Genomic DNA, 13,998 nt, shown 5'->3' on the forward strand with positions numbered 1-13,998 from the left:
CACTCCCTTGCTGCCACCCATCTTGTGACTGACTGATCACAGAGAACCTGGCACTCCTTGCATCTTCTGGTAGATCAGGAATAATTCTAATAGAGCTAAAGCATGAATACAAGGAAACAAATAATCTTTGGACAAATGCCTGCTAATGAAATATGCTATCAGTTTGCACCTATGGATTCACCACATATTGCTCACAGAACAGGGATAAGCATCATCTCTACATTAGGCTCAAAAATTGCAATTGTTTTTATTCTCTTCAAGAAGAATCTTTGTCGTAGCAGCCAATAAAACTTTACTAGCTAGGCAAATATTTATCTTGACTTACAAATTACTGTCCATGTGTCAAGCTGCTATTTTTACTTAATGACCAATCCCACATGGGATCATCTAAGTATGACAGAAGCAGGGCTAATCTTAGACTAAAGTATGTCCATTGTTAGATGGCACACCTGACGGTTCCTTCTGGCAAGAGTTTGCTCAAAAACAGAGCCTCCATTTCCTGCTGCCAGTCTTCCTTCATAGCATAGGGTGATGTAAAATCTCTCTCCATATTATCAGACATGCTGTGTCAGGGAACATACAGCACCATGAAGTGAGAGTGAAGATAATGTCAGGAACGTGGGAATGGAGAAAGGAACATGCATAGTGCAAGCAAAATCTTTTATGCGAGAACGAACAAAGGAAATTGCAGGACAAAGATCAAAGATGCTATAATGAATTTTTGGTTTTCCTTCAGCAGTTCCTCAAAGTAAACAAGGTCTGCATTCCAATTAAAGTTCAGAAGCAGCTGAAAACTTCAGATTATTTTAAAAATATGGCAGCAGAGATACTTCTCTGCTGATGCAGATAAACTCAAGTTACTCCTGCCCTCTCATATATATACCCTTTCTAAACCTCCCTAAATTAGACAGCCCTAAGGCAGTTATGGTAATTTCCCCACACCTTCTTTCTGTCTTGTACCCCATTTCACTCTTCTCTTGTTCTTGCTGTGTGCATGTACATTCTTAAGCAAAGATCATAAAATAGAAAATTGGCCTCTGAAGGGGAATACCTATGTCAAAACAACATTTAGACTTATATTTAGGACTTCAAAATGTAGATCTCAAAGCACTTCTCAGCAGAAAATGTAATATAGTATAATAGATTGAGAATACAGTATTTTCATTTTCTGAAGGGAAGAACTATAGTCACGTAGTAAGTCAGTGGCACAGTCAAGATTGGGATCTTTGCCTAGCAGCACTTTTGTTTCCCATTTTTGCCGAGGTAAAATTTCCAGTCAAACTAAAATGCAAACAGGAGTGTTTGACCAGATAACACCGGACACATCTTAGACACTAATAATGCTTTCTCCACCCTTCCTTTTGAGAATAATTGTACTGTGCTAACAAGATCTGATCAGGATCAGTGAAGCATGTCTGTGTGAGGTAGCACACATTATGCTTCCTAAAATCTTTGATAATAAGTGAATCACAGAATTATAGCATTCAATATTAAGTAAAGTATCATAAGGAAAGATATATTAAAATATTATAAATATATTATAAAAAAATGCTAAAAGAAGTTGGTGAATAGGCACAAACAGTTGAAAGGATGACTGAACTTTAATCTATTATAAAGTATATTATCAACATAGTTAAGAATTTACATACTGAAATAAATGTATTTATGATTTCTTAAAAATAAAACTTTTCCTCATATGTTCTGTCCAACCCCCTCCTGTCTACTATAACCCCAATCAAAGCAATAGTACAGCATGGGCACTTGTGTTGTGGCACTTCAAGAACCTCATATGGAGTTATATGAAAAAAATCTCCTCTTTTCATGCAGAACATAAATAATTCATGAGGTTGTGTTTCCTGGAATACACAAATACCTCAGAAGGTTCTAGGTACTCAGCAGAAAACACAAAGACCCAGAAAAATTGTCCTGTAAGTTGCTTCTGACTTTCAGACTGGGAGCTGATCCACTCTGCTGGACCCACACTGACCTTGGTAAAATCTGAAGATCTCCTGTTCTAATTCAACAGATTTTCCTAGCCCAAGTAAGAAATAGGTTGGCTGCCCCTGCTTTTGGTTCTAGAAGTATGGAACTTATATTAGTCACTCATATTAGTGACTACTAATGTCACTGCAAACCTGATTACAGGTATGCACGTATTAAATATGCTAGGGGTCCCATGGAATAATCAGATGATGGATCCACTGTGTTTGATGTTTTCCATATTTCTCCTGTTTTTATATCAAAATGCATCAAAAGAAAAAACACTGCCATACATAAAGCGAAGGCTTTCATTCTAGGGGATTTTATACTAAACTGCATTCCACTTTATATGTTGAAACAATATTTTGGTCTGTTGTATACTTCAATGAGCACCTCCTTCTATTTACTACAATACCTTCAGATTACATAAAATGTGTAAGATATAAGCCAGAGGATTTATTTTTCTCTCAATCTGACGAGAAATATTCCAAATTGGTGAACACATTTTTTCCTTGAATTATAAAAGGAGACAAAGAATAGGGATATAAAGGAAAATAAATTATAACAAGACTATGATGTGTACAGGATTTACATATCATTTTTTTTAGTTTTGAAGTAATTGGAAAAGAACATGAGTTACATATCAAAGTGTCTATGGGATGAGCATGAGCTGATAGTTTTCTGCTGTTGTTGTTTCAGCATTAATTTGAGACCTTGCCCAATAACATCCACACAAACTAGCTAAGAGTCAAAATGGCAATCAATTTGGGGGACCTATCCTGAAAAATGGTACTAACAACTTCCCAGCATCAATGAGCTTCTCAATTCTACAGCTGTTTTAAAAAGCTTCCTCCCAAAGGCACATTTAGAAGTAAATTAAATGCAACTTTGACTTAATTAACGTTTTAAATGATAATGAATACAATGTAGATTCATAGAAGGCATTTACATTGCGTTATAAAACTGATAAAAATTTAATAACTCTTTGTTAATAAGTTATGTCTCTCCAGACCCATAAAGCCTAAGGCAGTCAATGCTGTAGTCTAGGGTCTAATCCAGGTTCCTAATGCAGGTGGTATAAGGAGGCAGGAGACTGACTTGACACTTGACATTTGCTCTAAGCCTGCTCTGGATCAAGCCACTGCTTGTTCATAAATACTTTACTTCATATAGTAAAGGTCAGAATTTGGGCTCAAGGCAGGGCTATGACAGAAATGCTCAAGCTGAAACCGAGCCAGCTCTGGCATCTGTCGCTTGAAATAGCTGGAAAGCAGCAGAGAAGGAGACCTAACTGGCCAGCATCTGTCCCACACCAAGGAGGTAACAGGAAGAATCTGCTGCCTGGTGGTAAGAAACTGTCATGGTGAGTTTCGTGACAACCAGCCACACTCAGGAACTAAAAATGCAAACATAATTTCCATGTCACCTTGCATAAGGCCCTCTGCTAAATTCACTCCACAGGATGCAGACAGCATCTTTCCTAGCTTGTACCCATAAAAGCAAACCACTCACCAGTCCCTTCCTGTGACCCTGGCAAGAATCACTACTCAACATAAAGGCCTAAAGAAATTAAAAGCAGACTTTTTGATCTTTCCTTCCCCCACTATCCCAATTTTTCAAAGGTTTCAATGCTAAACTTAGCAGTGCCTCCAACCCATGATGATGTGAGAGTTCATCTCCTTGTTACAGACATCACAAATTGGGCAGAGCTTACTCCCATCAGCACAGGGGTATATGCTGCATCACAAAACTCACCTGGAATAGTGCATGCCTCATTATTTATATTATCTAGCAATGAGCCAGGGTGTCTCATTTTTACCATTCTACCTTCTGAAAACAGCTTAATTTGGAGGGTTCTGGGTTTTTTCCTACTACAGCATTTCTACATCTCAGTACTCACCTATATGCTCATACTATGCCCAAAAGAAGCTTAAATAATTTAGCAGCACTCAGATTCTATTAAAATATAGAACAATATTCATTTTTTGTCTTAGAGCATAAATACACAGTTGAACTCACCTATTGCAAAATCCCTATTGTTTCCTGTCACTTTTCCCCTTTTGCAATTAATGTTGTCTCTTCAGTGTTTGAAAAGGAAATACAGAAGTCACAGTGCACTCATATATGTGAAGAAAGTGATAGAATAGATTCTTGGAGTCTCATGAGGCCATTTACCAGCCCATTCTGGTCACTGTTTCTATGTCACTATCACCAATACAGAGCAAGGTACAGTTAGATCAAGGAGGGGATCACTTCCTTGAGGAGGGCTGGACATCGGAGGGCAAGAAAGGCACACCAAGGGTTGGCTCAGTGAAACCACTGTTCCAGCAAGCAGTTCCTGAATGCTAGTTAAAACTGCAATTGCATTTATTGAGTCAAGTCATCCCATCTTCTTTAGTGGAAACACTTGAATGCATCTTTGGTTCTATGGGCTTTAAAACCCCACTGTCCAGTTTTAGCAATACCAGCTTTCTCAACAGTGGTTCATTCTCAGAAGATGGCTAAGGAAGGTGATTCCCCTCATGCCCCAGTAACAACTGTTAAGATGTATATGCTTTATTTCTTTTTCAGTTGTACTGGACTTGTATCTTAACTGAGTTGTCTAAAATAGTGTTATCTCTTACAAACTGGCAACTAAAATAAACACAGGTAGCCATTTTTACATTATTTTCATTATTTTGAAAGGAAAAACATAGTCCTGTAAAGTTATTTTGAAGAAACATCAGGAATACAACACTGAATGCATGGAAAACAATCTAACTGAAGTAAAAATCTGTCACCCTAAAAAGGACAGTATCTGGAACTGGTTTTACATGAATCAGAATTTCACACACAGTTCATTTCTTGGGGTTATTATTTATATTCTCTCTGCCTTTGAATTACCAAGAATTTATCTGGCACTATGTCTCATTCTAATGTTCCATTTTCATTAATCTCACAAAAAAAAAAAAAAAAAAAAAAGTTAGCCTATACAACAATTGCCCAGTACACAGAGATGGGGTCATTCCATAGAAGTAAGCTGTAAAAACCACAACAATCTGTTTATAATAATTTGTTTAGGACCTTATGCCATTCAGAAAGGAGACCATCTGTCTTTTCCAATTGTTTTTATTTCCAAGACCCAGTTGCCTATTTATTCCCTCAACCTCTTCTTCTTCCTCAAAACATTAAAAGCATATTATTGGGTTTTTGTGCAGGACAAAGATGAGACAGTGTGACCACACAGAGGTCAGTAGGTTGTATAAAAGAGAAAGGATTTATGCAGCATATGCAAAAGTAAGATTTCCAAGCAACCAGACCCACTTCTGTCCTGTGGCCACTGCAGAAGTCTCACAGTTCAGAAAAGGTGTGTAGAGGGAGGGAGCAGTGGTACTACCCCACCTTGTCATAATCAGAGCATTATAAATACAATGTAAATGTGATGATATTCATAGCTGGATGCACATTTCATAGTCTCTAGCTACCACAAGGTGGTTTACACATCCTGTGAGAGGAAACCCATTGTTGCTAAAGGGTGAACAGAAAATTCTAGCACTTAAAGTTGTCTCCGCAGAGGTCACATACCTGCCCTTCCTGCACCTCTGCTCATGCATGACAACTCATGCATTATCTTCTCTTGGCTACTACAGCAGGACTAGAGAAGAAATAGGTTAGAAAAGCAGAGGACACATCCTCTGCAGAAAGCAGAGGATGCTCTCTCGCATTCTAGGAGAAATAGAATATGCTGGCTTTTCAGCCAGTATTTCAAGAACCTGGGACTTAATAATTGTCAACCCATTTAGAAAAGCCCAAGCATATTTATACAACTGATGAATTTTAGATACACTGACCCATGCCTGTTACGTATCTATCTCTCTGGATAAATCAGTGAGTTATACGTCATTTCAACTCTCAGTATAGAATCTGACTTTTTCAGTTGTAAAGACACACAGGCAGGGTCTGAAGTAACAGGTCAATGAAGAAGCTGGAGCTTATCTTGGCCTTACTTGCTAAGGTCCATCCCATCACCAGTTATAGTTTCAGCTCAGTTTACCAACCTTGGTACCCAAAATGTTCACCTAACCTTGCAGAATGTGATTGTTGGTCCTTTGAGAAACATTCAGCAGCTAACTCGTTTGTACAGAATAAAACATGTGCTGACACTAGAAGATTATATGGAATATATGGCTTTAAACTTGGTCTGGCACAGAGGCAGATACATGCTTTCCTTCTTTCAAAAGTTACACTTTTTCCAACTTTTCTTACCATGGTCTTTCCATGTAAGATATCTAAGAGTCTGGGCTGAACCCTAAATTCAAAATGTAGCAATAACTATTCTTTTCTTTTGTCTCCAGATATCCTTTATATTCACCAAAGCAAAAGTCTTCCCATAAAGCTTCTCAGAACTACCAGAGCATGCCAAAGCACGTTTTCTTACAAGTTCAATTAGATACGTCTGGGCCTAATATCAAGAATATCCTTGAAAATTTAGTTTCCCATGGCAGTGGGTGCAGCAACAACTTTAGGAAAGGTTTCCTTTAGGAACATGAACTTTTCATGTTCCTGAGAAGCACAGCCATATGGTGATGGAGAAACACAGAAAATAAATGGTTCAGGTTAAGATTCTGTCTGTATCAATTAATCATTTGAATGGCACCCCCCAAGACTTGGCACAGACCTAAGCAGAAACATCACACTTGCTAATAACATAATTTCAATGCATAAACCACCCCAGGTTTTTCAGTGGCTAAATGCTTCTCTTCACTCTGACTTGAGTCTCCAATGCAAGAAGTATTTGGACCATTTGCTATTCGTGTAGCAACCCACCAAATACAGCTAAACCCGTAAAAATGTAGATACAAAAAAAAAAAAGACCTAAAATTCTTAAAATTCTTTCCTTACATTTAGAAAAACTATCAGTATATTTTTCCAGAAAACAGCCTCTAAACTCAAAAGCTCTTTTAATGTAATTATACCTAATCATAATACCAATTTTCATTTGCTGAAAGTAGAAACAATATAATAACAGAGACACCCATTCACAGTGGAAAATACACTGCAAGTGTTACTTTCTCTGCAGATTATACAATTAGAAGATTAAATCCTGTGTACACCACTGAATATGTAAATTGACATCTTCTACTCAACATCTGATTTTTAGAAACAGCACTAATTCCTACAAAAACCACTCATTGTTTCAAGAAGCTCCATACAATGGTCTGTGATTTTATTTACCTTGGAAAAAAAAGCCCGCTTTTATAATCAAAAGTTAAAAAAAAAAGGAAAGAAAGAAGTACATTAAGCAATTGTAGAAGCAGACCAACTCAACTGGGGCACCACAACCAAAGCAAGCCCTGTAATAGTATAATGACCTTTAATGAGTGTCTGGGGAAACAATACAGTCATAGCATAAAAGACAAAGGGCAAAACCCATCATGGCTCCACTGACACTAATTTAAAATGATTTTCAGAACAACTAAAGAATGTAAGAGAGGTAATCTGATCCACCAATCTGACCTCACTTTGATTCTGGGGCCCTGCTGCTGCCATTTCTAATTGTCAAACACTCTACATTTCACATCTGCTCATATTTAATGAAAAGCTGACTCTCCCCACCATTCTCTGAGCTAACTAGCTCTGTCAAGATGGGCATCGTCCGACCCCTGTGCACTGCAAAGAAAACACACTGATTTCTATTGAAGCCCTGCCAGTGCAACGTTGCGTGCATATATATATTTTAATTGGAAAAGAAAGGCTTATGCTGCTTTGCAAAGAGTGTGAATTGGTATTGATTTTTGTACTTATTATTAACAGTCAAAGGTGACTAGCCTCACAAGGGGAAGACTGAGATCTCTTTTGATTTGAAGGAGTGATGAAGTGGGGAAAAGGCCCATGAAGGATAGGATGCTAAAAATCCTCAAAGCTGTCAATATCACTTATCCTTCAAAATATAACATAGCTCTAACATGTTTCCCAAAAAGCTCTGGCTTTTGTTGGAAATAATACCATTATTGTGGAGGGTTTTGGCTCAGCAGGCAACACAATCAAAAATGTTTACTTTATCTGCCTCTGTAGAGTCTTAAGTGGACTTGAAAGCTATGGTAAACCTACAAATTAGTTTTTCTTTCCTTGCCAAACAGTGCTAATGGCAGAAATTTTATCCACTTGCAGGGGACATATTAATTTATCCTAATCTGATTGCTGTTAACACCAATGCCAGGGCCCAGCCACAAACTCTCTGTACCAGCCTGTACTCTACAAACTCTACCAGGCACGGTGTTACTGAGGCTGTTACACTGTACAAAAAACTGCCTGCAGTAATTCTCAACACAGGAAGGTTTCTTGTTTGCTTTTCTTAAGAAAGTATGCTTTACTACATTTTATCCTGATAAAATTCTCGTTAAAGGATAAAACTGTTTTTATCCTAGTTTTAAGTCCTGTGATTTACAACAGGACTTAAAACTAGGAACCATCCACCTTATGGTGATACATGAGTTGCAAGCAAGGAGATTGTTAGGATGTTCAGAGTGCTTATACACAGAGAGAGATGATTTTGGTAAAATCTCCAAGAAATCCTATGAGAATATTCTTAATTAATGTGGTCTTCAGACAAAAGAAATGTAACAATTAGAGAATTTTTATATTTGTGACTGGAAAAATAGTTCATAAGTCAAAATAGTTAAAGCAAAATCATGCAGCACTTGGGCTACGTACTGCAATATGGTACCAAAAGACAACCAGGTGCATAATCCAAAATCTACATTAGTCTTCATAGCAGAAGGCACTTTTGTCCAAAATGACTTGCCTTGGAAAATGGACATGCTTCCTGATCAAAACTCCAATCTATTCTCATAGCTGTAGCTGAATAAGTTTATAGCTTTCCTTTGCCATTTGGGTAGGGAAAGGAAAACAGCTCCTGTCCCAAGACATAGTTTTGCCTGTTAAGAATGACTAAAGAGGACAAGAAAATGAAACAAACAAACACACAAAAAACCATTTAACAATCTTCCTCAGTTGATGACATCACACTGATAATCCAAGCTTTGGAATCCCTACAGCTTGTCCGAAGAATTAATGGCCATGCAGAATTGTTCTAGGTTCTCTGTCATTTCACTCTCAACCCTGATCTTTCAAAAGAGCTTCCAGGGCACATTCCAGAATGTTACTGTCCTATGGAACAGACACTACATTAAATTTCAAAACATTTGTACCAGGGATTTGCACCCTAGTTTTTCTAAAAAGGCGCTACAAAAAGTACAACCAATTTTACAAAAAGTACAAACACTTCCATGGTTTCTGTATTAGACGGAAGATCTTGCTTTACTGAGAATGAAGAGTTACAAACAAAACTAAAGGCAAAAGTAGCAGCATAGAATAGAATTCCAGCTACTATGTTGTATCCTGTATATTTATTCACTGTCCATTGTATGATGCTTAATGCCAGTATTATTAAAGGTACCCACTTGGCACCAGTCACAGATTTAGACAAAGGTCTGGTCCTCCACCAAAGCACTTATTGCTTAATTAATGACAATTTGTATTGTATGAATTAAATAGAAAAGATGTCACCATACTGCACTACTATGATCCTGAAGGCTATTGCAAGAGGATGCTTCATAAAGAGCACACAAAGCAAAATAATGATTTACATTTTTTTGCATTAAAAATAAAAACAGAAATATAAATACAGAGCTGTGATCAAATCTGGGGTTGATTTTTTGAAAAAGCATCAGCCCACTAATAAAACTCACAGAACTACAATGCACGACACAAGACAGGGATGATACCACAGACACCACAAACATGGAACAGCATGTGTTGGTGTTAAAACTTACAGGCACGTAAACTGGTGGAGCAATCATTAACAGAGACAGAAGAAAGTGGGAAGGCTCTCTCAAGGGTGTCCATGTTACTATGTACACTGCCTGACATGCAAGAGCAGTCACGCTCAGAGCGTCCGCAATCAAAACAACATGCCAGTCTCATTCTCTTGTAGATGGACATCTTGGCTATAACCATGTGTTGGATGGGAGGAGAGGAAGAGCAGCAGGTTAATGGCAAGGTTATATATATAACAAGGCAGCTGGAAGGTAATTTAAGGGATTTAATACAGGCCTTAGTTAATGTTAACAGTCTTGACCCAGGAAAAAAAAATGCAATGAGATTATTGATAACACTTTGGTTGTACATTAAAAGTAGGGCAAAAGATTAATTGCTCTTTATTTCTGTTCAGTCTTAGAGGGTGACCGCAGTCATGGGGAAAAATTACTGTTTACAGTCAAGTGTTTGGATCAAAATAGAACACAGTAAAAGCACAGAATAATAAGAATATGCTTTTCCCTTGGCACAATTAATACCATTGGATTAAAATGAAAACAAAAGTTGCTAGTCTATTAGGTACTTTGGCCTATTTCTGTTTCCTGAAAAAATCAGAGATTTCTTCATGTATAAATATATGTATGTATGTATACACACACAGAAACACACATACAAATATATTCTTACATACACACACTCATACACACGTATGCATTATACATACACACATATATATATAAATATATTTATTCTTAAATGCATTGTAATATTTTTTCTGTATTAAACTGTGCCAAGGAACACCTTTACTGCAATCAATTATACATTAATAAAGAATTACAAGATATTAATAAAATTTTCCAAAAAATTAATTTTGCTTACATTTTATCTTCAGGAATTCAAATTAACTCTTGACAGAATACCAAAATTTGCCCATATAGGAGACAAAACTAAAAATGGTAAATATGCTCGACATTAAGTTCAGTTCACAAATAAGGCATCACCAAAAGCACACAGAGCATTGGTCCACTGAAACATGCTGAGCCAATCATTGGCATGGTTTCTGCTCTGGATTCAAAAGTCAATCAAGAGGCGTTAGGTCCAAAACAAGTGCCAGGTCAGACAGAACATCTTTATCTTTCAGTCATCTGAATGTCCTTGTTATGTATTCCTAGAAATATAGAGCATCCTATTTTATAAATGCATGTATAATTACCATCCTGGAATTTTGTATGTTATCAGAATCAGGTATGTTTACGTCTCAAGGAATCCAAAGGCCATTTGGATTGTTTCACATGCTGCACTGAACCAACTTTTGGTAATGGTTTAGATTGAACTGACTCAATTATACTAAAAACAAAACAACACTGACAGGCAAAAACAAAACCTTAAAAGCAAAGGCAGAAAAAAGGTAATGTTTCTCTGGCCTGTACCTTCAGTTTAGGATGTCTTTTTTTGCATTATGGTAATGACATGAAATTTAAAAGAATTTTTTTTTCCAGTTTCTTAATCCCACAGTCACCAGGAAAGAGGGATTGAAATCACTCAGATGGGTCAAGTCCTGTTCTAAGGCCTTGATGGCTTGCCATACAGTATACTTGTCAAGCAAGGGTAACATTATGATTGTGGAAAACAGGCATTGAGGGAGATGAATGAGTGATCTCTTCAGCAGCGACCCCATTCCTCTAAAACTTTGCTCACATGACTAATGCCATGTTCTTTTAGCATCCTAGTAGAGTTATCTTACAGCTGTTCAGAAATTCATCATGCAGCATCAGGCTTGTTCATTGCATAGTACATCATTCCTCAGAGCTTGGCTTTTAGTAAGAAGGTTTCCACGGCAGCTTTAATGCATACACATTCAAACTACACAGAAAATTCAAAACAGCATTTTCCCGTGTTTTCCCTCTAACTCTTCCCAACACATTCTTTAAAGTTGAAAAGTTGGACAGTAAAAGAAAAGTGAAATAGGTTACCAAAAGTGTAACAGTCTTTCCAGTATGCCTACTTTCTTATTTTTTAAGGAAATTAAAGAAAAATAAAGGGTATTTGTGAGACACACTGACAGTAGGTGAGGTTAAAAAAGCAGGCCCATTTTGCTGTAATTATAGCTGTTTTGAAGGACTTTTTCTAATCAAATGCTGTAGCAAAACACACTGCTCAGAAATTCCCAACTGCTACATCATTGGTTAGTAACAGTCCCTGGTTCTCATTTACTTCTGGCCATATCTTGTCAACAGTCAATAGTAGGATAGGACAAATTTATGGAAATTAAAAAGAAATCATCCTTAAGGGCAAAGAAGGCTAGGAAGGAAAACTTTTTGTACCATTTTCATCAGACTTAAACCAATAAAGTTGGAAATTTAAGGCCTTCTCTTCAATAGGGGAAGGACATGATGGTGTTTCTCAAAAGCAATACCCTTCAGGGACTGTTTTTAACTATTATTGTCAGTTGTTCTGGAGATCATGCATCACTTGAATATTTCACATCATTAACATGCAGGAAACAGGCCTGGACCTGGAAATATAAGCAGCAGAAAGGACTTGCCACAAGGATTTTAACAAGTATATAAGCAACTGCATATCAGAGCAATAACTTTTGGAAAGAAAACATGCTGTTACTCTTCATTCCTTTTATACAGTCAGTTACATTCACACCAAATACAATACTTATTTCAAATAAAACAAAACACGCATTATTAGTAGGGATGACTAGTGACAAGATCAAAGACAGCACAGAAATGATTTTAAATGGTTCAGCCACACACATACCATTTTCTATAAAACTTCCATAAACATTAACAGAAAATGGGAATCATCAGAGAGACAGGGGGACCTTAAGAACAGCCTCTGTGTGTGTGTGTTAAATTTATCTGACACCTGTAGGACCTGCATAAGAATCAACTTATTTCTATTCCTAGATGTGTTATAAATGTTGAATAGAATTGTAATTTGATACTGGTGAAAACAAAAGTTGGGACATAAAGGAAACTACTTTCCTATTTTCAATTGTGTAATAAATAGGGGAAAAAAAGAGAAGACAGATCCTTGTACTTTATATGATGACAATCACACAACATTTGTAAAACTAATCAGTAAAAATATCAGGGGAAGTTTTTATGGACATTAAGTTAAGGCTGCTTAAATAATTTACAAAACAAGGCACATATGAACTACTCATTAAGAGCAAAAGGAGAGCAAAGTTTCTTTCAATTGCTTAGAAACTAAATAAATACTTCTAGAAACTTCCAGATGCAGTTTTTGTCAGAAGGTAGTAGCCTTCCTTTCTATAAAAGAAAGAATAGCTCCCCAGATGTCTAAGCTTCTCACAAGACCTTACTTCTGATCTCAAAAAGTCAAAAAGTACAGTTAAAATGTGTAGATTGTCTGGATCTGAAGCGTTACTTAGAGTTCACGAACGGTAATGGGAAATATTTCCAGCTGCAAAAATAAGCAAAGGAAACTGCAGATTATTCTCTACCTAAAATGTCAAGGAACAGCTCCTTTATCTTTTTCCTTTTTTATTTTTTTTTTCTTTCTTTAAAGAAAGCAGAACAAAGTATTCCTTCTTCTTTCCTGATTTTTGGTGAACCCCGGGCTGTGCCCCCTGTCCTGGTGCCGCTCCCGGCGCTTTTCCCGGCGCTCAGCGCAGCCAGGGTGGAGCTCCGAGGACATCTAGTGGATCTCTCTCAGGCAGCAGCTGCTCAGGAGCAGGATCGGGAGCCTTCCTGACCACCCAATGGTACAAAAAGGTATAAAAAGGTCCCAAGACACTTCAGAATTGAAATGCACGCTGTTATTTCAATTCGTCAAGTTCTCATGATCCAAACTGAGAGTGAAAAATCATCAGCATTAAAGGCGACCAGGCTGGAGCGATCGCCTGCCAGCTTAGCATCATGGGACTGACACACAGACAGGACTTCCCCCAGCACAGTTTCAGTTTCCTGAAAAATACAGCAGTACCTTAAACTGTTGGTGAGAATTTATTCACCTTAACACAACAGGAAAATCTATCTCTCCATTATTTAATTTTTACAAGTCAACTTCAAGACTAGCAAGTGAGCTTGCTCACTCTCTTGCAATTTTTGCCATCAATGACAACTGGTTACTTGTTTGTTCCAATTCACAAAGTGCTGTTCTATGCCAAAACTGAAAAAACAGCAGGAGATCTGAGTGGACAACTAGCCCTATTTTAGTAGATATAAGAATGACTCAGGTTTTGAT

At 37.3% G+C, this 13,998-nt stretch overlaps 1 protein-coding gene across 27 annotated transcripts in view; it reads right to left on the reverse strand.

The window, feature by feature from the left end:
* Nucleotides 1-13,998, reverse strand: part of KCNMA1 (potassium calcium-activated channel subfamily M alpha 1) — a 414,944-nt gene that overhangs the window by 87,327 nt on the left and 313,619 nt on the right. For 2 of the 27 annotated variants that reach the window (XM_077183264.1, XM_077183265.1), the window contains exon 19: nt 9,795-9,968. The exons of the other annotated variants lie outside the window; for them this stretch is intronic. In XM_077183264.1, the coding sequence (XP_077039379.1) occupies nt 9,795-9,968 (174 nt within the window). The remainder of the gene's footprint in view (nt 1-9,794; nt 9,969-13,998) is intronic. 27 annotated transcript variants of the gene reach the window in all.

Source organism: Agelaius phoeniceus, chromosome 9 (assembly GCF_051311805.1).
Source record: "Agelaius phoeniceus isolate bAgePho1 chromosome 9, bAgePho1.hap1, whole genome shotgun sequence".
NCBI classification, from domain to species: domain Eukaryota; kingdom Metazoa; phylum Chordata; class Aves; order Passeriformes; family Icteridae; genus Agelaius; species Agelaius phoeniceus.